This window comes from Galeopterus variegatus, unplaced genomic scaffold, assembly GCF_000696425.1.
Source record: "Galeopterus variegatus unplaced genomic scaffold, G_variegatus-3.0.2 Scaffold1612, whole genome shotgun sequence".
In the NCBI taxonomy this organism is placed as follows: Eukaryota; Metazoa; Chordata; class Mammalia; order Dermoptera; family Cynocephalidae; genus Galeopterus; species Galeopterus variegatus.
This window is the reverse complement of record NW_007727723.1, coordinates 252,610-275,036: the sequence shown is the minus strand read 5'-3', so window position 1 is coordinate 275,036 and position 22,427 is coordinate 252,610. Positions and strand designations below refer to the sequence as shown.

At 36.7% G+C, this 22,427-nt stretch overlaps 1 protein-coding gene across 1 annotated transcript in view; it reads right to left on the bottom strand.

Annotated features, from left to right (window-relative positions):
* Positions 1-22,427, bottom strand: part of LOC103594718 (neuroblastoma-amplified sequence) — a 301,995-nt gene that overhangs the window by 34,485 nt on the left and 245,083 nt on the right. Inside the window, exon 39 of the mRNA XM_008577970.1 lies at positions 17,463-17,658. Coding sequence (XP_008576192.1) covers positions 17,463-17,658 — 196 coding nt within the window. The remainder of the gene's footprint in view (positions 1-17,462; positions 17,659-22,427) is intronic.

The following is a 22,427-nucleotide window of genomic DNA, read 5'->3' as shown; positions in this document are numbered from 1 at the left end:
TTTTTCTATAACAGTTCTTTTCAAAAAAGTATGTTATTTATGCCAACATATGTGCTAATTTTAAATGATGATGAACGTATTTTTTTAAGTTCCTCATATTTTATTTCAAATACAGTAAATATCAATAGGTATAACCCACATAAACAAAGTTCTTCGGGATCCCTAATGATTATTAAAAGTGGGAAGGGTTCCTGAGACCAGAATATCAGAGAACCACTTGTCTAAAAATAATCCAGAGTCTTCCAGTCAAGATGATGGAATAGATGGTCCCCACAATCACTCTCTCCCACAAATCAACCAATCTACAACTATTAAAAAGCAATGACAGCCAAGCTAGGGACACTAGAGATCAGGGGAAGAGGAGGAGAGACCTACGGAGTTCATGAAGGCAGGAGAAACCATGATGAAAGAAATAAAGGATTGCTCCCACCATTTCAAGTTCCAGCCACTTCAAGGCTGGAGCTGCTGAGTGCATGGAGCATGAACTGGCAAAAGCTGCAGCTGTGCCCTTCGGATGAAGTTGCTTGGAGGTGGCAGAGGAGAAGAGAGCCTTGGTGGCTCCCAGGACCCACATAGGACCTTGGTGGTTCCCATGGACCCCCATAGGGGCGAGGAGACACAGACAACTGAAAAAAGGAGCCGCTCAGAGGCTGGTGAGTCATTGCAAGGCACTGGCACATGGCCCATCCTGTGGGAAGTGCTTGGAGTACAGGTGGTGGGCGAAACGGACCCACCAGGAAAACACTGGGGCATAGTATGGACAGCTGATCTGCCCCCCAACCAGCACAGGACCACTTAGTGGAGACTGGTCAGGAATACAGAACTGCAGGGGGTGCAGTTGCTGAAAATTCTCAGGCCGAGACCAGAGTTTCCACACAACCCAGGTGTACTGGAACTACAAGACCTGGAAGTACATACATTCAAGGTCAACAATTAAAACCTGACCTACACAAAAAGCCTTCCCCAGGGAATCAGCAGCAAAACAGCAATTTAGCTCAAATACAGGGCTCAAGTTCTGGGTCCCCACCAGAAGTTCCCCCATTTTAGAAGTAAGCAAAGGACAACAGATCCAGTGCAGAGTTTAAGTGGTGGAAACAACAAATAATCCAACACAGAACTGAAAGAAAAAACAAAATACACAGATCAGAGACAAAGTTTGATATTAACTAATAAGGTCTAACACCACCAAAGAACACCTATAAAACCCAGAAGGACCGGAAGCCCCCTGGGCTCCCAAGCCAGGGTGGTGGGCCTTAAATGCATTAAGTGAAAATACTCAATTCTGGACTAGGTTAGTGCTGCTACAATTTAAGAAGAGACTATGTTCACTCCTCTGTGGGTTCTGTGAGGAGCTGCCTTATCTCATACCACATACCACTGAAAGAAAAATTCTAGCCCTGTCATTTTCAGCATCATTTGTAAACGTCTTGTCTCAATCTACTATTTATAATGGTACCTCCTCCCATTACTACGTTTCTAACCTCTGACTTGCCCATTTCCTATTTCGACCTGCTGACATTCAGGACTTACTGTGTTCCTTCAAATGACCACAAATCTCTGACTGTAACAATCTGAGTCATCCCTTTCTCAAACATCCCTCTGGATTTAACTCAGTCTCTGGAATAAAAAAGTAATACATTCTTCATATTTCTTTCTAGTTTTGCTTGGAATTACAAATTGGTTCACTGGACACACACAGATATGATTCAAAGGGAGGGTATTTTCCATGTGAAGTATATCATCGACATCAGCTGTTCACTCAAATCAGTTGTCTTTCTACATCATGAGACACAAAAATGAACATACAAAAAGTAGACATGTTTACTCTCTTCATTTAGATGGTCACATAAAATCAGTTGAAGAAACTGTTATTTAGTTGCTCTGCAAGCTCAGTAACTTGAATATTTAAGAAAAGGCCTTAGCTCTACAATAAATATTTGGCAAATGAATGATCATTTATATTTTTAATTTCACACAAAATGTTTAAGGTATGAATGTATCATTTTTTATGATCTTTACTTTAACACACCTGAGTAACTGACACGTGGTAGTTAAGAAGGCTTTTACTGTAACACATTCAATTTGATAAAGGTCTTAAGAAATATATAGTTTACAGTGCTATAAGAAGAGAGAAGTTAACTTGAGCTCAGAAGATCTGAAAGGTTTGTGGACAAAGTGGCACACAAGACAGGATACAAAGGAAGAGTAGGATTCAGACATGTAGAGATGAGGGGAAAAAAAGAAGAGACTGGGGAGAGATGAAGGGAGTCAAAGAGGAATTCTGAGAAGTAATCTGTGGAAAGTGAAGGTGAACTGTGGTTGATATGGTAAAGGAGGTAGGTGTACTAGGGCTAGAATGTGAGGACGACTGCATGCTTGGGAGCACCACGTACACCCAAAACACTGTGAATATTGACATCAGTTCCTTTCAGTTAGGAGACAAAGGAGAAGACTTAAAAGGATAAAAAGACATCTCATGAAATGTCCCTTGAAAAGTAAAGAGAAAGGTAGAGAGCTAATTTTTTTATGCCTACTATGTATGTTTAACTTTTTATATCCATTTATCACAGAAGTCAAATGAGAAACTTTAAATCCAAAGATTATTTTTCAATCTTAAACCTGAGGATTATTTTTATCTTTAGGAAGAAACAACTTTGATATAGAAGGGATTTTAACAGGAAGAACTAAGAATTTCAGAGGAATAGGCATAATCAGATCCAACACATCTAGGGCACTCTGAGATTTCTCCTAGATATATGATACAAAACATGAAAGAAAATAGGAAGATATGGGGAAAATCAAAAGAGATATTTCATAAGTGGTCAGGGCAGAACTAAAGAAAATGTTTAACATGTAAGACCACATATTCAATTGGTAAAGTTAACGCAAAGAAATATGCAGACACCAGACTTCTATCAAAGTAACCAATTAACTCACTAGCTGGGTGACTACAAAATATCCAAGTCTCAGTTCCCAGCAGTAATATGGCAGAGTGAGGAGACAGCCTTTTCACAAGATTACTAAAAAAATTAAATGAGCCAAAGAATAGAGAGTATCAAGCATTCTTCTAGGTACTCAATAAATGTTAATTCTTTGTATTTTACATTGGTGGCTTCCAGCGATCTGCTCTGACTTCCTTCCTCCACATGGAAACCTTTTCTGAAATTATTTGTTATCTGGCCTGTATATCAAGAGTTTTAGGTCTGCTCTTCCTGGAAATAATAAGAGTTATGGCTTATCTTCCCTGCTTAAAACAAAGTAAGAGGTTTCAGACTTCTGAGAAAGAAAGTTTCTACATAACTTCTCTCCCAGACCAACCTTATTCCTGAATATAAAGTTAACTCCCCAGAATCTCAATCACATGGAAAAGGATGAGAAGAGGTCCTTTCCAATGTGCCTTGTAATTAGTCCTTTGGATCAAGACCCTGGAGTTAATTTTGAAGGAAGCACTTTGAAAATGAGAGCCTTTTTCAAGATTGTGAAGGTTTTATCCTACTGACAAGCTAACAAGATAGCCTGCCATAGCTTAATGGATTCTGGCAGAAGACGAGAAACTCCTGGGTCAGAGACAAAGATCTTCATTATTCACAGCAATAGCAGTAGTCAGATTATCAGCATTTTCTTGCGCCAGTTCCCCAAGTCCCAAGCACTACATGATGGTGCAGAGAGCCGGAGACACAGACACACAGAGTAGACTGTGTTACTGAATAACCCCAAGCTTAGGGAATATGAACCTGTTATACTGGACAGCAGAAGTACCTGCTCTTTGCTCCAAGGGAGATACTATATCTATCTTCCAAGGTTTTTTGCCATACAAACATGCTAGTCAGTGCCTCTGTTCATAAGACTTGCAGAAATAGGAGAAATTCAGGGAAAACTGTTTCCTTTATGTTTATAATTCATCCCACTGGGAAAGAGCCCAAGACTAGGCTATTTTAACACCAAACAAAATCTCTTCCTTAGAAAAAAGTATTAAATAAAGGTTCCTACCAATTGCTTTCTAGACAGTAAAATAGCATATTTTTTAGCAATATTTACTCTAAAATGCATTTGAAAAAAAATGACACAATAATTTTAGAAAGCTAAATCTCCATAAGTAGACTCATATTTATTAATAAGCCCCCATAATACCAGGGACTTACAAAAGTTATTTTCATATATGTTGTCATATGTATTCTTTTATCATTTATCTAGCCCTTTTAATATATTCTTTTTATTAATTCTAGTAATTTTCAGTATTTTCCTTGGGTTTTCTAGAAATAAGAATGACATACTCTACAAGTAAACAGTGGCAATTTTGATTTTTCAAAAAGTTACAGATCCTATTTCTGTTCCTTTTCTTACTACATTAACTAGGAACTAAAGAATAATGCTAAAAAATAATAATAATATTGGGTACTCTTACTTTGTTCCTAATTTTAATGAAAATGCCTCCAAATTATCAGTGTTAAAAATTTCAGCTATGATTAAATCCTAGCAGTCAGCAGAGAATATGGAGCATAGCAAATGATCAATACATATTCCCTGAATAAACAGTACAATAAAAATAATGATTTTTATCTACTCACTTTCTAGAAAATGGCTTTTGCCCAATATATTTCTATACTACATCTAGTAATGTTGCTCATTAAGAGTTAGAAAAAGTAAACAACCTTAAATTGAAGAAATCACTGTGTCATAAATCTGACAAATTCTCTGGGGGGGGAAAAAATTGGGGAAAGTATTGTCCTGAGACCACAAAAACTAAAGCAAACTGGTCTCAGAGGCTTACAGAAGTTGTGAGAGCATGCAATTAGTATGAGCATCAAGGCAATTTAGATTCTCTTAAATACCTGAAAACAAAGCACCTGGCTCAGCATGGATACAGACCTAGGAAAGAATCAAATTATCTCTTTTCCAGGAAGTTCCAATACAGTCTACAGAAAATACGTATTCCAAATATCTAAATATATTTCATAAAAGTATGAGAAGTATAGAGAACTAACATAAGTCTCCAAACAGTTACAATGTGAAATGATTATGAAACGTATCTTAACATGAAGGAAAAACTAACTTTAGGTGGTTATCAAATGCTTCAACATACCTCACTAAAGGGATTGTAAAAAAAGGGAAAAAAGGTCAATTTGATTATATATGAAGTTTTCAATAAGAGATGGTGAAGTAAAAGTACTCCAGAATAATGTTTATCCTGGAGACATTACTGACCATGTTGCCTTTTTGAGGCTTAGTTTTCTTTTTTGTAAGACAGAGATAACACATTAAACGATATTGTGAATATTAAATAAGATGATGGGAATAAAATAGCTAGCAAAGAGATTGGTGCACAGTAGGCACACAATAAATGACATATATCGTTTATGTTACCATTTACATAATACGCCAAGTGTAAAAAAAGCATAAAGCTGGATTTGTGTTATTATTCCTTCTAATATTAGTTATGTCTATGGACTAAAGAAGTCAGGAAAAGAATACAAAGAAATATGGCTGTTTTAGAAAAATAGAATAGTGGGTATTTTAAAAATTTCACTTATTTGTGCAATGAATATGGTATTTGAAATGACTCTTAAGAATGCCCTCCACAGATTAATGAAAATGAATTTGAGAGAAATTGCTATTTTTTTACCAAATTTCTTTTGACTTTGTCCTTTTCCCTAGTGAGAAAGTAACATATACTTCTTTTAATACCCCTGTCCCTTCCCCAGTGAGTATCAAACAAGATCCTGGAGGTGAAAACATCGAATATTTTACAGGCTCCTGTATGTTTAGCGACTATTCCATACTGACACCAACAACTAAACATAGGATTTTAAAGGGCAAAATCCAAATGTGACTCAAATATATCTTTTTCACTATTGTCTCTCAATGCACTGTTTTCTCCTCATTGAATTAGGTGACTTTAGCACTTGTTGTAAGCCAATTTGTCAAATAAATAGCTGCAGCCTCCTTATCAGAGACAGTCACTGTCCTTGAAAAAGTGGACTAAGTCACTTATTCTCAGTTGAAGACAGTTTTAACCTTAAATTCCTCTGTGCCTGCTGAAAGTGAACACGAGTATCTCAAATTGAGGCATCTCTCCTAAAATATGCATGTTCCTGCAGTCGCTGAAAATAGCTTATTTTATCTTCAGATATTTACAAATATGAAATAGATATTAATTCATATAAAAAGAACTTTATGCGTAGAAAATAATTACCAACACGCAGAGGATTACCAGTTGCCGTGATATTGATCAGCACACTCTTACCTTCCGTAAGAGATGGTGAGCTGTTAGCTAGCTTCTAAGAGACTCACATGATAACGCTTGATTTAAAGCTGCAAAGTAAATGTACAATTCCTTTCATGAACACAGTAAAGTCATACTGAGATGCCTTTGTATGCAGGTCTTCAAAAAGCAAAACAAACAAACAATCCCTGCTTCAGTAGATAAATAGAAACATAAAAAGGTGACAGAGTTGACCTCTAGCAATACTAGACCCCTGTCTGTTAAAGCTACTACTTTTATAAGGTTTCAGGTGGCCAGTGTTGCCTGTTGCGTCCACTGGATCTAACCAGTATGTCTGGGGAAGAAAATTTTGAGAAGACCAAAGCTGGCCATAAGCTCCTGACTAGCAACATTCCCCACTGATCTACACAGTACCTAGACCAGTGCCTGGCACACAGTAAGTACTCGATAAATAGTATTATTGTTGTTCGGTATTACTATAAATTATAGCATAAATTATTACTATTAGACAAGAAAATCATGATTTTGTCCACTTTGGGTACTTACGGATTTTACTAAATCAAAAGTATAAAATTGTGAAAATATCACTAAAGTTTAAACATTAAAAGTAAGGTGCTATTTTCTGGCAGATTTTCCCATTTCTATAGAACTAAAAAATAGATGTTGATACTGAGAGAATTTCATAAATACTTAACCTTCTACTGCTTATAATAAAGGAAAACTGTGTTGCTGAGACAGCGTGAAGGGTCAAACAACCTTCCCTAGCCCATGCTAAGGTGAGAACATCTAGCAGGTAGGAAGGGTGTGCTGACAAGGAATAAAGAAATGAGAGATTGAACTCTTTCCTACTTTCGGTTCTAGGTTTGGTAATGAGCAAAAACTTGTAGTTTATGCTGCTCTCCTAAGGCACAGTAGGAGAATGGGTGCCTGTTTGTAAACTGCTTAAGAATAAATGATTCTCAGCTGCCATAAACAGTCTCCTCCAGGGCACTGCAAACACAGCACAGGATGGGGAGAAACCCAATGAAAGAACAGGAATTGAGGCTCCCAAAGGGTTTCCACACATCTGTGGATGCGTAAACATATGTAAACGCATAGAAGAGGCCAACGACTGTGATTCTGAGCCATTTTTGACAGCATCCTACTTATGTTATTATACCTCTAAACACAGAAATTACACAGTAAGGCACGCCCTTATCACTCCCCACAAGTGCTGTTGTAACTTCCATACATAATACATGTATTCACGTGGCTAAATATAATATTTTATGAAACACTTTTAAAATGAAACATATGATATGGGAAAATATTTTGTGTTAAAATAAGAGGAGGAAAGATTTTGCCTTACAAATGTTTTCTCTAGGACAAATAATATACATGTGCTTATTTTATTTTTATTCAAAATACTTTAACATTTATTTGTACATATTTGTGGGGTACAGTATGTTGTTTTAATACATGCATATACTGCACAATGATTCTCTTAGGATAGTGTATTAGTCTATTCCTGTTGCTTGTAACAAAATATCTGGAACTGGGTAATTTATAAGAAAATAAAATTTATTGCTTACAGTCAGAGCCCGGGAAATCCAAAGTCCAGGGAACAATCTGGTGAAGGCCTTTGTGGTGGCAATAGTGACCCACAGGTCTCACATGGAAGAAATGGTGGGGCAAAGAGAGCTCCTCATGCATTCTCCTTTGAAAGCCCTCAGAACCACACCCATGACCATAAATACATTCATTACAGCATGGTCTTCAGAATCTAATCACCTCCTCAAGACTCCACCTTTCAATTACCATAAAAGGATTTCCCACCCTCTTAACAGTCACAGTGTGGATCAAGCTTCTAATGCGTAAAACTTGGGGAACATAATTCAATCCATATCAGGTAGATAGCACAGTTTTGTACCCATTAGTCTAAAGAGCTGCTATTGAAGCTAATTTTTTAAGGCCACATTTTGTTTTTTAGTTAAACTTGATGAAGTATTAGTAGAATAATTCATAGAGAAGGAAATTTTTTCGCTGTATTGTACCATTCAGACTCAAATTTGAATGTTGGCTCTGCTACTTAATATATGTATGACCATGTAAAAACATCTCCTTGAGCCTCAGTGCTTTCATATGTAAAAATTAGGTAATAATACCTAACCTATCAGATTACTTTGAGAATAATACAGCATAATATAATGTATAACATGACATAATATAACATAATATAGTATAACACATACAGAGGCACACACCTTGGGTATCTAACACTGAGTTAACTCTGGGCCACTATGGTAGCTACTAATATTGATAGTTTATTATTATACATAATTTTGCCACATTTTAGCATTGAAATATTGTGCAAGTTTCTTTTTTATTTTTTTTGTCTTTTTCCATGTCCGGCAATGGATCGCAACCCTCAGTGTTGCCCCCGTACCGGACCGGGACCGGCAACGGGATCGCAGCCCTTGGTGATGCTCCCGCGCCTCGCTCAGCCAGTGAGCGGGAACCGGTCTGTATGTGGGATCCGAACCCTCGGCAGGAGCGCCACCGCGCTTCCCAAGCGGCGCACTATAGCAGTGCGCCACCGGGCCGGCCCCTGTGCAAGTTTCTTAACCATTCTGAGACTGGTTTCCTCATGTGAGGAGTGGAGTGATAAGTTCACCTGTGTCTGAAGGTTTTAAACATTAAACATTATGGTGTTTAAATTAGATGATATACACACAAAGCCTAATGTTCAGTCCACGGAAAGCCCTCAAAAACATGGAATTAACCGTACATTTAGCATCTTCTCAGTTTCAGTGAAACAAATATTTGTTGTAGCTTTCAGAGTTTTTATTTTGATTCTGATTTCTTATAACAGTTAGAAGTTATCTAGAGAGACTTCTGGGTAGCAGACGAAGATGGCAGCCACTGAGTTATAAGTCTCCCTATGCCTCCAAAAACAAAATAGAACAACAAGAACAAATAAAACTACATAAAACCCATACATTCAGCACAATTACAGGCAAAGAATGTCTAAACTTCAAAATACTGTAAATAAAAAAGAAAAAAAAAAACACTAAATGCCAGAGAATGATCTCATATTTCAAGTTATTTCACATATTCAAAAAAAGATAAAATAAATGAAATCATCAAGAATAAGGCAACCACATAAACAGAAAAAAATAAACCTAATAATAAGAATAATCAGTGTGAATAAGACAACCACAGTGAAGATGGTGTGTGTGTCCATGTGCATGTATAAAGTGAGAGAGAGAGAGAGAGAAAGAGAAAGAAGAACTAAGTAACCCTGAAAAAAAGAGTATTTTTTAGTACCATTACTCTAAGGCTAAAGACAAAAAGAGCCCTACAAAGATATTATATTCTAGCTAGTAAGTGGGTTGGCAACTCTAAAATTACTTTATATGTACTTTAGGACTGGCAAATATCTAAATATATGATGAATAATGAGACCCGAGTTTCTCACTAATAGAGAGAGGAGTTCACAAATTATGAAAAGGGGAGGGCAAGAATTAACTCTGTGGTGTTGGACTGGAATTGCAGGTACCAATATGAACTTATGTTTTCAGTGTATGAACAGATAAAGAAACAGATGTAGATATGCATATTTCCATATATATGCTTCCAGTTTTGTCCCCTTAGCAGATCTAGAAACTATAAGACTACACTATCAATGAGCACACCTAGTACCCAACTCTTGGCTTCTAAATACCATTCTTCAATAAAAAGAACCAATGTTTTCTGAAATCAACAACTGAAATCAGGGCTGGGCAGGGAAAGTGCAAGAGGATTCTCAAACATCAATTAGTTGCCAGAAAGTAAAAAAAGTGTTCCAGAAATGATGGACAAATGTCAAAAGGAAAAAACCTTTAAGAGAACCCCAATGGCAAAATCTGAGATAATGTGAGCAAAAAATTAATGATGATAGTAATAGATTACAACCACTGAACAAAATGAAAATCCCTGAATTTATATTACTTAAATAAATAACTGAATAAATAAGTATATTGGGGGCGTGAGAACAAATGACAGAAAAAAACACCATTTGGCCTACACTGCAGTAATAATTATCTCAGGCAATGATCATCAATTCATGCTAAAATTAGTAGATGAAAGTATAATGAGAATTGGGATATTTACATAATCTCAAAGTACCTCCCTATAAGATATTTATTACAAAGGGGAAAATGATACTTGTTACAGAGAAGAAATATGATTGACACCACCTCAATCAGGTGATCAAGGTTAATATTACTACTAATGGAACAAACCATACATCTCCTGATATGACGCAGTCCTCACTTCAGTTCTGTGGTATTCTTACCAATAATCCAAAATGTCAATACATAAAAAATCAAATTAAGGGAGATTTTATAAAATAATTGACATTAGCGGGACAACTGACAACATTTGAATCGGGTGTAAATTAAATAGTATTGTATCAATGTAACTTATGATTATCTGAGAGGTTAATATTTGGTGAATCTTAGTAAAACATACACAGAATTCTTTGTAGAATTTATGCAATTTTTTTGTAAATCTGAAATTATTTTGAAACAAAAAGTTTAAAAAAACAAATTATTTCTATTTCTCAGCTAATCTATTTCCCTTACATCCATATACTTCTATATTTCCTGCCTATTTTTTTCTTTCCCTTCATCTTTTCTCTCTAATCCCTAAGAGGACTGAAGAGACAATATTGTTATACGACACGTTAACTAAAGATCATAACTGCGAGGTTATCACACATCTAAGCAAAAGGCACTTGTATATAATTATCCTACTCACTACAAAGCCCAGCTGAGACCTGACCTGAACCTGAGAGAAGGGTGCCCAGGGACAGTGTAAGAGCAAACATCATCCAGTGACATTTGCTAAACTCACATTTACTTCCTAGAAGTGGTAACTGTTGACTAAGATGAGTTAAGGCTATGAAGAAAGTCTGCTTATGTGAAGGGGCTAAACAGAGCCTACCTCTCCATCCCCAGCACCCCAAACAATGTTCAGAATTAAAACATACTAATGACTTCCCTGAAATTAGTATCTTTCTCCACAAAAGTGGCTTCTCCTCCTGTATTTTCTAGCAAGTTGAGTAGCATCACCTCTTCCCTAGAAACTTAAGCAAAAAATCAGAGGAATCTCAATTTTTTTCCTCATCTCCCCCACATCTAAACAGTCACCAAGACTAGTGGTATTAACTACTCAAACTATCTTTTCTACCCTTTTCTAACTTCAAAGCTACTACCAAGTTCAGGGCCAAGTTCAGGCAACAAGACTACCACCTTTGTCCTCTTAATTGGTATCTCTCCAGGCAGACCCTTCCAGTCTATTGTTTATGCAGAGGTCAGAAGGTTCCCTCCAAAATGCAAATCTGATCATGTTACTCTTCTGGCAATACCCTTCTATGGTGCTTTAGCACCATCGAAGTAAAACCTGAGCAGGACACTGGGGGCTCTCCATAATATGGTCTGCTTTCTTGCACTTTCATCTCTTGGTGGCTCTTGCCTTCACTCCATCCACCAGCAGTGCTGAACTCAGTTCAAGCATCACCTCCTAGAGCAGTCTTTCCTCACTGACTGCAGACAGGATGGCTACATGCCCTCCCTGGACCCCTTTGCACTGTGCAAGCTTCTGTCAGAGCACCCAAACACTGTGGGGTATTTACTTCTTTGTCTATAGATTACATTTTCCACCCATGTGTAGGCCCTCACCAATGAGGTCCACTTTCCTGGGCTGAAATTAGAGCTTCACATGTACTATGCCATTTAATCCTCACAATAATTGCATATTATTCCCACTTTACAGACAAGGAAACTGAGGTTTCCTCCAAGCTCACAGAACTAGTGAATGGTGAAACTGGGATTTGAATCCAGGTTTGTGTGGTTGAAGAGCCCAACCACTTTACTACCAATTTCCTTATCTATTTTCCTATCCCCAGAGTATGGGACAGTGCATGGCACATAATACATGCTTGAAGAATCTTTGATGAATATTTCACATATTGCTCTGCTCAAACAGTTATGAGGCACAGCATTTTTCAATGCTTTAATTAAGCAGTAGTTAACATATGTATTGAGACAGTGACAAATGCTAAAAGGTGAAGCAGTGCCTTCTGTTCTCTTTCAAACTCCTGATCTCTCACATCTAAACAAATTCAAACCATACAAAGTCAGTGGGAAAAGGAAAAGACCAGATGAACACACTTTATGTAGTCCAATGCTACCCAAATATTAGCGCTGAGTGTATTTCCCTGACAAATGGGAAGTAGTAGTATAGGGCTAAGAATACAGGCTTTGGGATCAGACAGATTTGGGTTAGAGTTCCAGTTTATCACTCACAAGCTGTGCTACTTTAAATAGGCCATGTGACCTCATCTAAAACAGAGAGGATGGTAACTACTGTGCAAGACAGTTTTACAGATTAATGTGCACACAGAATACATTCCACAGTCCCCTCTTCTTCCCCCAATGATGCCAGTAAAAAAGGGCAAATGTTTAAAGAAAAGAACCTATTGTTCTTAAAGAGAAACTCTCAACATCTCCAAATATTTGCAGGACCAATTAATATGGATGCTCTCTCAATTTTAATCATCTTGGGAAAAAAGGCACATGGACCTCTATTCTAACATTTCAAATTTCTTGCTTATATCTGGAAAAACATCCTTGTAACTTGTTTGCTTCCACATGGAAGCTGGTCAGAACCCACTGTCAGCAAAGTATAGCAAGCTAATATAAAACAGTATCAATCTGGAGGCACCAGGTTGCTGTGTAAGGAAATCTTGCCATTACTCCAAGCAAACCATTTTGCTTGCATATAAAGGGGAAGCAGCATGGTCTAATCCTTCATCATCAATGGCAAGTACATCAGACTGAAAGTCAGGAGTCCTGGCCCTGCCATTTTAAGGGTGACCTTGTACAAGTTTTTTGAGATTTAATATTCATTTATTCAACAAATACTTATGGAGTGTCCATGAGAACCCTGTTCTCATGGAATTTATATTCTAACAGATGAAGAAAAACATCATGTAATAAACAGAAGAATAGGTGGAAAGAAGTTAGCACATAGTGTAAGCGATTTCTGGAGAATTAAGCAATAAAACAGACTGACTGAGTGGTTAATTTAGCCTGCATAGTAGTTTCAAAAACAGGTGATATTTAAGCTAAAAAATGAGGAAGTACTTTTTCCTTTCTAGGCATCCATATCCTTTTCTATGAAATATGACTACCGAACTGGGATGCTTTTGAAAGTCTTTCTAGAAATCTGTGATTTCATGTCTGTAAGGGACATATTATTTCTGTGTGTGCACACAAATTGTTAATGTTAAATATTATCCTATATTTGGTTAAGCAAATCATTGCAGTGAGTCTTAGCTCTGAAGACATTTAAGGTAAAAGTAAATTACTTGTAAAAAACTAAACATAGCTTTGCATATTAACTTTCATTACGGTTCTTTGAGCTCTAACACAGAAGTGCACACTTTGTTAATGTTTTGGCAAATAAAACCAAACTGGTTTCTGACCAGACGGGTTAATTCGTCCTTGAACATTTCAAAGTAGGCAAAATACATGAATTTGCAAAGAGGTTTTAAGTTGTCTCAAATTGATTCTTTCCAGTGATCACTTACAACCACAAATTCAGATACTCTGAAATTTTAAGAGACAAAACTCTAAGCCATGTTCTCTTTTACATAAAAATGGGGGTGGGAACCGGAGGTGATGAGGAATGGAATTTTTTTAAGGAAACATCAGTATTTCGACCCATATTTTCATGCACCAATTAACTAGAAAATTACAAAAGCTGAAAAACTTAGATAACCCGTACCACAAGGATTAACACAGCACATTCATCCTGTCCCCTACCCTTCAGGTCCCCCTCTTCCTCCCTCCCACCCCAAGCTGGGGCACATTTCTGGGAAAGAAACAAAGACCTCTTATACTGTTGAAAAATGAGGGCTCTGAATTTTTAATTCTGTTAACTAATCATTAGGAAACTAGAAATTGCTGTCTCTCCGAGAACCAGTGAGGTAGCAGACACCACAGACTTTGTGTTTAATTTTGCAGGAGCTGGCTGGTTTCCCAGCAACACATTAATTTGTGGGGCCACTACTTTGGGTACCTCAAGGATAATTAAATATTAAGTCCCTCTTTGATGTATGCAAAGTCTGCCTAAGAGGATTACCAGCCACAGTGAAGGTGGCAATCCCACATTTTTTGGTAATTGAACATTGCAATATCATTATCTCTTCTTATCCCTACTCTGTAAGAACCTGTCTCTATCCTTAATATTACTTAAAGCACCTGTGAGAATTAAAAAGAGGATAGGGAAAAAGTGAAGAAAATGAGAAGCCACACAGTCAATATTTGGGATCTTCTAGGTGTTTGGGATACAGAGATAAAGAGCACAGTCTAATGTACATGGAAGCAATGACAGATGCAGTGAGCAAGCATCCCATATCTCCTCCAGCCCAAGGCTCTGCTTTACACACCAAGTTCAAGAATCTTTCCCAAGATCATAAACTAGTAGTAGAGGGAGGATGGAGATGCACACATATTTGGCCACTACCGCCCTGATCTTACCATTGCTCTAGTGAAAGGTAACACAATTTCTGAAAAATAATTAAAAATATGTATGTGTGTGTGTGTGTGCGCACGCGCACGCGCGCGTGCGTGTATAAGATATAATTTAAACTACATAGTAACATTCCAGAAGTTATTGGGGATGTTTCCATTCTGGAACCACAATTTTTCTGCATTCATTTTCCAAGTAACAAGACCTTCTTTACAATATGAGACAGAATCTCCTCCATCAAAGTCACTAGCCCTCCAAAATAGATTTGAATCAGCAATGGCGGGCAGATATATAATACATGATTTCTAAAAGAAGAGGGCAGACACTGATTTATTTCTTAGAGACGACTAGAGATTACTAGCACAATTAAGCCAGTATGGTAGCTTTCTTATTTCTACGACCAAATATTTAAGTAACCCAGATCATTAGCTGCGAAGAACAGGGAAATTACTCTTATATAAGGGGAAAGTAGAGGGTGGAGAAAATAAGGGTGAAGAGGAAATAAGATTGACTTTTACTAGTCCCTCAGAGGCTTCTGGGAGATACGTTTTCTAGAGGGCCTGGAAGTTTGCACTACACAGAGGAAATATAAGTGAAATGCAAGTTACATATGGGCCTTGCAAATGAGAGAAAATAGTTTCTATTCACAGCAATACAGTCAGGTCAGTTTAGAAAAGTACATGAAAAAGAAATCTTAATAACAGAGGCTAAGCTGCCTGAAATCCTGCTTTTTAGAAAAAGTTAAGCTATAAGGAAATTAAAGTCACAGAAATATTCAAAATCATTGAAATCACATAAAAGTTACAACTTGCTCCTTAAGTAACTGGAACATTGAGATGAGCTTAAAAGAAGAAAGTGGTAATGCTTATTTGTGAAAAGTCTGGGCCCAAATATCAAAATGTATGTTCTAGTGTTTCAACATGACAGCTGAGACAGATGTTTTCCTCTTTTTCCAGCTTCCATGCTTCTTTTTCCTGATATTTTCAGTATGTAGATCTGACACAGCATGAAGGGAGGCTCCAACCAGAGAAACCAGCTTCATCATCCTGGTGGACACTAGCAACCAAGGCAGATGAAACTGGGCAAGGTTGAGAACTTGAAAAATGGAGGTTGTGTCAGGAAAGTACGTAACTACAGTGACATTCATGTGCTTCAGGACCATACTCAGAATCTAAAGCTCCACATGGCAAAAATAACGTGACCTAATGCAGGGTTTACCTCAGGGATGCCACATGAACACCTCTAGCTTCTACTATGCCACGTACCTGGAATATATTTTACAGCCTACTGCATCTGTGTTCTTAAATTGCTCTTTAAAAGGCTGTGAGTGGTCTCCTGAGTAATTCAAGGCAAAGTGCTAGCAAGGTCACAGTGCTTCAGAGACAGAGTATTATTAAGATATTAGTGACTTTTTAATTATAATCCATTTCAGCAATTTTGCAAGAGCAGAGAATCTCTGATAAGTCCATCTTTTTTGAATCTCAATTTCTCTAACTTTGAAGAGTAAATAATAGTATTTACCTATATATAACACAGAAGGAAACAAGAATATATAATAATTCTGAAGATATTCTGAGATGAATACCAAGATATTCTCGACATTTGATTCATTTTTAAAAAAAGAAAACCATTATTCCTTAAATGTAGTAATAAGAATATAAATATAAATATAATCATAATCAAAGCTTTAAAATTAGAAGGTAAATTGAATTGGAGTCAAACTTCCAAGAAATTCTTTTGCAGATGCAATTATCTGGGAAGTCTTGGTTTCTGACTTTTATTGACATGATGTCCTACTCTGCATGCGAAAGCACTTGATTGATGTTGCTGGCTTCTGGATCCTACGTCCTTATGATGCATCAATTTAGAATTTAAGTCAAACTTCAACAGCCATCATACTTCTTTGATTTAGAAATATTAGCATTGCCATTTACTCAGCAAATAACTGTTTAAGTTCTGAGTATGTGCAAAGGATACTAGAGGAATTCAAAAGTTGAGTACACCCTCCAGGGCTTTAGAGTTTTCATGGTAGTGGGGGGACAGAACTTTTAACAATAATCATAATGTTTTCATGGTAGTAGGGAGACAAAACTTTTAATAATAATAAAAATAAATAATTAAAATATTAAATAATTGAATATGTGGAATTCAAGGTTCAATTGAACTTCAAATGGTCAGGGAAGGTTCCAGAGAGAAAATGGATGGAGTGAGCCTTGAAGGACAGTACAGAGAAACTAAGATTGTGTGTCTCTGCTACATCATGTCCTTCTAGGTACAGAAGTAGGTGGGGGTGGGACGGGCATTTTAGTGCCTGTGCAGAGCATGGAAGAAGTGAATTAAACTGAGCACTGCATTTCCGTTCAGATCTGCATTCTCCTGGGAAATGGGGAGCTGCCATATTGATACTTTGAACAATCCTCCTTATTTCTTAGGAAGAGAAAAATGAAACACACATGTTTGGTGAGTGAGACATCATCTATTGTGAATATGCATGTTTAAACATATAGAACAATAAAAATTAATGTTGTTACATGCATGCAATTACTAAATAGTTGGACTGAAAAACATATTGGAAAGTTTGCATTACCAAACCAATTATTCACTTGAAAGTAGTTTAATCAAGAAGTGACCTCTAATTACTGTCAATAGGGGAAAAGATCACAGTAAGACGCTCCCTTACCTGTCGCTGGGGCCAAGCAGCTTTGAGAATGGCTTCCGTCCTAAAGAACACGAGGAGCTTGCTGTCCTCCTCAGCCAGGTGGAATGACTGCTCCACGATCTGCAGCACATGGATGCGGGGCCTCACAGGACAGGTATCGTCAGCGCAGAAAGGCCGCAGCCACTCCAGCAGGTCCTCAGACGAAACCAGCTCCTCTCTACAGCACAAAATCGAGGGGTAGGTATAAACTCCTGAGTCTGTTTTTTTTCCCTTCCAGTTATCAAATGTGGTCATTGACCTAAATACTTGTTTGTTGATGACTTTATTTTTTCCCTCTTGAGAGGAAAAAATTAGATTTTTTAAATGGCTTATACTCATAGCAAACTGTAGTAGATATTTCGAACTATGCAAAATGAATTTTGAAACTGTCACACTAAAATGAGTTACATAAAACAGATAAAAAAAAATAATCATTAACCAAGGTCAAGGGTTCAGATCCCTATACTGGCCAACCACCAAAAAAACATCACCAACCAATACGTTCTTAGGTAGTTTATTTCTTATACAAAATTTAATAAGTAGTAAGGCGTATTTCTATTAATGATACTAATAGTGTCAGGTGCCATTCTAGTAATTTTATATACACTATCACTAGTTGACAATAACTATGCAAAGTAGATATCATAAATTATATTTTATAGATAAGGAAACAGGATTCAGGGAAGTGATATAAAATGCCCACAAACATCTATAATAGATACTGCAATATGATCGCAAAGCCCACGTTCTTTCCACCACTTTTCAATGTGATTAGAATTTCAATAAGTGGTTAGAGTATCAAATTTTATATTACTCTAAAAATAAAATATGAATGTTTGGCTATTATAGGACTTTGAAGTCTAAAGGGATTCAGAGAAGGGAACATTTGGTACACTTTTTAACAAGTATTAGAATTCTTCTCTGGTACTCCCAAATGGACCATTTCAGGAAAACAACTTGTTTGATGACGATGTCAATGAATTACTATTGATGACTGTTAAGAGGTTGTCCATATAGAAGATTCACTCCCACAAGGCCCTGGAGATCCACGCTAAAGCATTGAATTATACAGGTTCTGTTGTAACCAGATCCTTATAAGGTAATAAATCAGCCATAAATCACACAGACTGAATCCCAGACTAATCTACCTTAAACCAAATTTCATGCTTTAACATGACTATAAGACATTTAAAAATAATAAAATAAAACCAAAACTTCTGAGAAGAGTAAAATTCTATAATGCCACTAGTACATAAGAATAAAGAAAATTACAAAATGTTGTAGACAATTTACCTATGAATGTACTTCTTAATATTTATCAGGAATGAGAAAAATTGGGGTGCAAAACAAGTAGAATGCTCTGGATATTTCCTGGATACCTACTATCTGCAAAGTGAACAGATGGTATGGTGTAGTGGAAAGACCATTTAAAAAAAGAAAGTCTGAGTAATCTAACTGTGAATCCTGGCCCCATCTTTTCCTAAAAACTGTAGACAAAAATCATGAATGTTTTCATTCCTAGTTTATAGTTAAGTAGACAAAGGTCCCAAGAGTGTCTCTTCCAGAGTCTGTGAAACCAAGATAATGTATACAAAGCACCTAGCATAGTATGTGGCAGAGAGTAAGTACTTAGTAAATAATAACCATCATTGCCATAATAATAATTATTATTTATATAATTATACAGTTCGTGCTTGATGATACAGAGATAAAAATATTATGGCTTCTACCTTCAAAGAACTAATAAAACAATGGAATGGAAAGACTTTAGAAGTAACTACCATCCAAATTACTAATATAACTTAAATTTGAACAATTGTTTTAGAGAAGAGTGAACAGAACCAGGGAAGGCTTCATAGAAGATATAGCATGTGAACAGGATCATAAAGGATAAGTAGGAAGTATACATATGGAAAGGTGGGAAAGTTATAATAGAGACAAAGAGAATAGAAAAAAAAGCCAAAGATTTCAAAGGAAATAGAATGTTTAGGGAGAGATTAAAGCACAGATGTGTGCGTAGTAAATTAGAGAAGAGAGACGTAAGGGGGATACAATAGGTCTTCTCACCTAGATAATCAAGACTGAAGAAAGGCTGAAAAGGCAGTGCAGTTTAACTCAAAGCATAGGTTCTGGAGTGGTCAGGCCCAGATTCAGTTCCCAGATTTACCACAGCCTGACAGTGTTACTTTGATCAAGAAGTAACTTAACAGTTTGAGCCTCAGTTTCCTTATTTATAAACTGGAGACGGATAACAATACCTTCCTCGTGGTGGTGTTGAGAATCAAACAGAAACATAAAATAACACATGTAAACCATGTAATACGATGTCTGGCACATAACTAAGTACTGAAATTAATGGCAACCATTATTACTGAGGACATCTGGTCTTATTTTGTATGAAATGGGAATAATGGAGGGTTTCTGAGCAGGGAAACATCAAAATCCTGTTAGTGATTAGAGAAATGTGCAGGCTGGGGCAGACTGAGGCCCTTCTGATGGAGGCCTGCAGCTGTCTAATTAAGTACAATTCTGGAGGAAAGGCATTTAAAGCCCATTTTTGGCCATGAGTCCAAGCCAGATTCACATAATATGAAGCTGATTTTCTGACCTCTCCACCCAAGTGCCAAGGGATGGGGTGACTAGGGTGAGCTTGAATGAGAGGAAGCTGGAGCCATGAAGACAAGCTGGAAGTTATAATAACCCAAAACCTGAAAATGATGAACAAGAATGAAAACAACAACAATAAAAATAACTTCTGAAGGCTTACTATGTGCCATGGATTATATCACTATCTTTTTTCCTAAACGCTGTTATCATCTCCAATTTGTAGATGAGAAAATGATCATAGAGAAATTCAAATAACTCCAAGGTCACATAGTAAGTAGTGAAGCCAATATCTGAACTCAAGACTATCTCGCTGCCTTGTCAATTGCTACACAATGCTACTGAACCAAACTCTGGCGTATTCCAGAACACTGTGGCAGTAGATTAAAAATTTCTGAGATACTGGTGGGACATAAAAGAATTATTATAATATTTTTCTAAGTTATTAAATCGAGTTAGATTCTTTTTACATTAGAACTTATTGTGCAGCTAATAACATTTGAAATTTTGAAGGAATATGCTCTAATTTGGGGTTGATAGTTCACATACATAATAAAATTATGAGAACTCATTCCAAAAATAGAAGCACTGTGTTCTAGAAGCACCATGTCCTAAATGAGTGCCATTGTATGTCCATAAGAATATTGGTGTTCCATAAGACTACAGAGAAATGAAAGGCAGCTCTTTAGAAAAAGCCATCAAGGACATTGACTAGACACTATCTCCTGAAGTTTTTAGCTGCAAAACAGTTTACAATCTGATTTTAATTTGAGTTTTTAAAATTCATAGTCACTCTCATGGTTCAGCAAACACACACATACACACACACACGGAGAGAGGGAGAGAGGGAGGGAGAGAGAGAAAGAATTGTGATAAAACATTAACAACTGGTAAATTAAGGAGGGTATATAGGTATTTATTTTCTTTAATCCTTGCAACTTTTCTGTGGGTTTGAAATTTTGTCAAGATAAGTAGGTGGATGAAAAAGAACAACTACAACTTTTATAATAAAAAAAAACAGAATGGACAGAAGAAAAGTGATTCCATTTCCACAGTCTTTTTTGAAGGCAAAGAGAGGATTTAATGAGTTTCGGAATAAAAAAAGAACGTTATTTCAAAACATATTTACTCCACTATAAATGTTATACAAATTATTTTTTAAAGTTATAAAATAGATGAAAGGGAAAGTCTCTCATAGTTTCACTGCAAACACATAGGCAATTACTTCCACCTTTTTCCCTATAATGAGGATTAGGGAGGTATTATGCTGTACAGGGTAAGTTAATACACTATTTTAAACAATTAATAAAGGAATTTTACACACACACAATCAGTTTTGGTCAAAAAGATAGGGAGTCAACTGGAATATCTAAGTAGCTCTATTAACAGAAAAGAAAAGCAGCAGCAACAATCACAACAAAAATATGCTCACTAAATGATTAATTTGAGAACCTGATATTCTGGGGTGGGATGGAGTGTTCATCTATATTTCCCTATTACGTAATGCGGCATGAGAGAACATTCACACAAGTACAAAAGAATGGAAGGAAAATGCCAACCAGACAAAGGCAATTATTGAATCAAAGCAAAAGGATTTTAAGAATATAAATAAGCTAATACTTGGTAAGAGAGTTTTCAGATTCCATATGACATATACATACAAAGCTACCCCAAACTTAAATTTAAATAGTTAAGGTATATTAAAAGAGATAGTAAATATGAAAAGCATTTTATAAATCATGATGCACTAATTAAAATTAAATCATTGTTCTTATTTGAGAATAAGGGAAAGTCTGTGTTCAAATAAGAAAAGCACAGACATTTGATATTTCTTGTAAATATAAATGTCATCAAATTTGAATGCCTGAAGGCAACATAGGTCACTTTGTCCAATCTGTTATACTGAAATCAACATGGCAACCAACTTTTGGAGTTGGCTTGCATTGTATATGCCAATGTTTCAAAATTAAGAAATTTCACACACATATACATAGAATCAGAATTTTCCATCTCCTCTATCAAAACCGGATGATACGCAGTGGCTACAACAGGCTGGGGCCAAGGCAGCAGCCACCGAAGCCCAGTCTGTCTTGCTCATGTCCACTTGCCAGTTCTCTCAGAAGGAAAAGTGTTTGCCAGCTCTGATCTGTATGACACAAGAGAAGGAAGGAAGAGAGGGAGGGAAGGAGGGAGAGAGGGGCAGGTAAATGAGCTAAAAGTGAGCGACAGAAATACTCATATTCTTTATGCAGGCCCCTCGCCTCAATTAATGAACCGATCCACACAATACAGCATGCACACTTTCCTTAGTACACATGGAGCTGGGGGGGGGGGGGGGGGGGG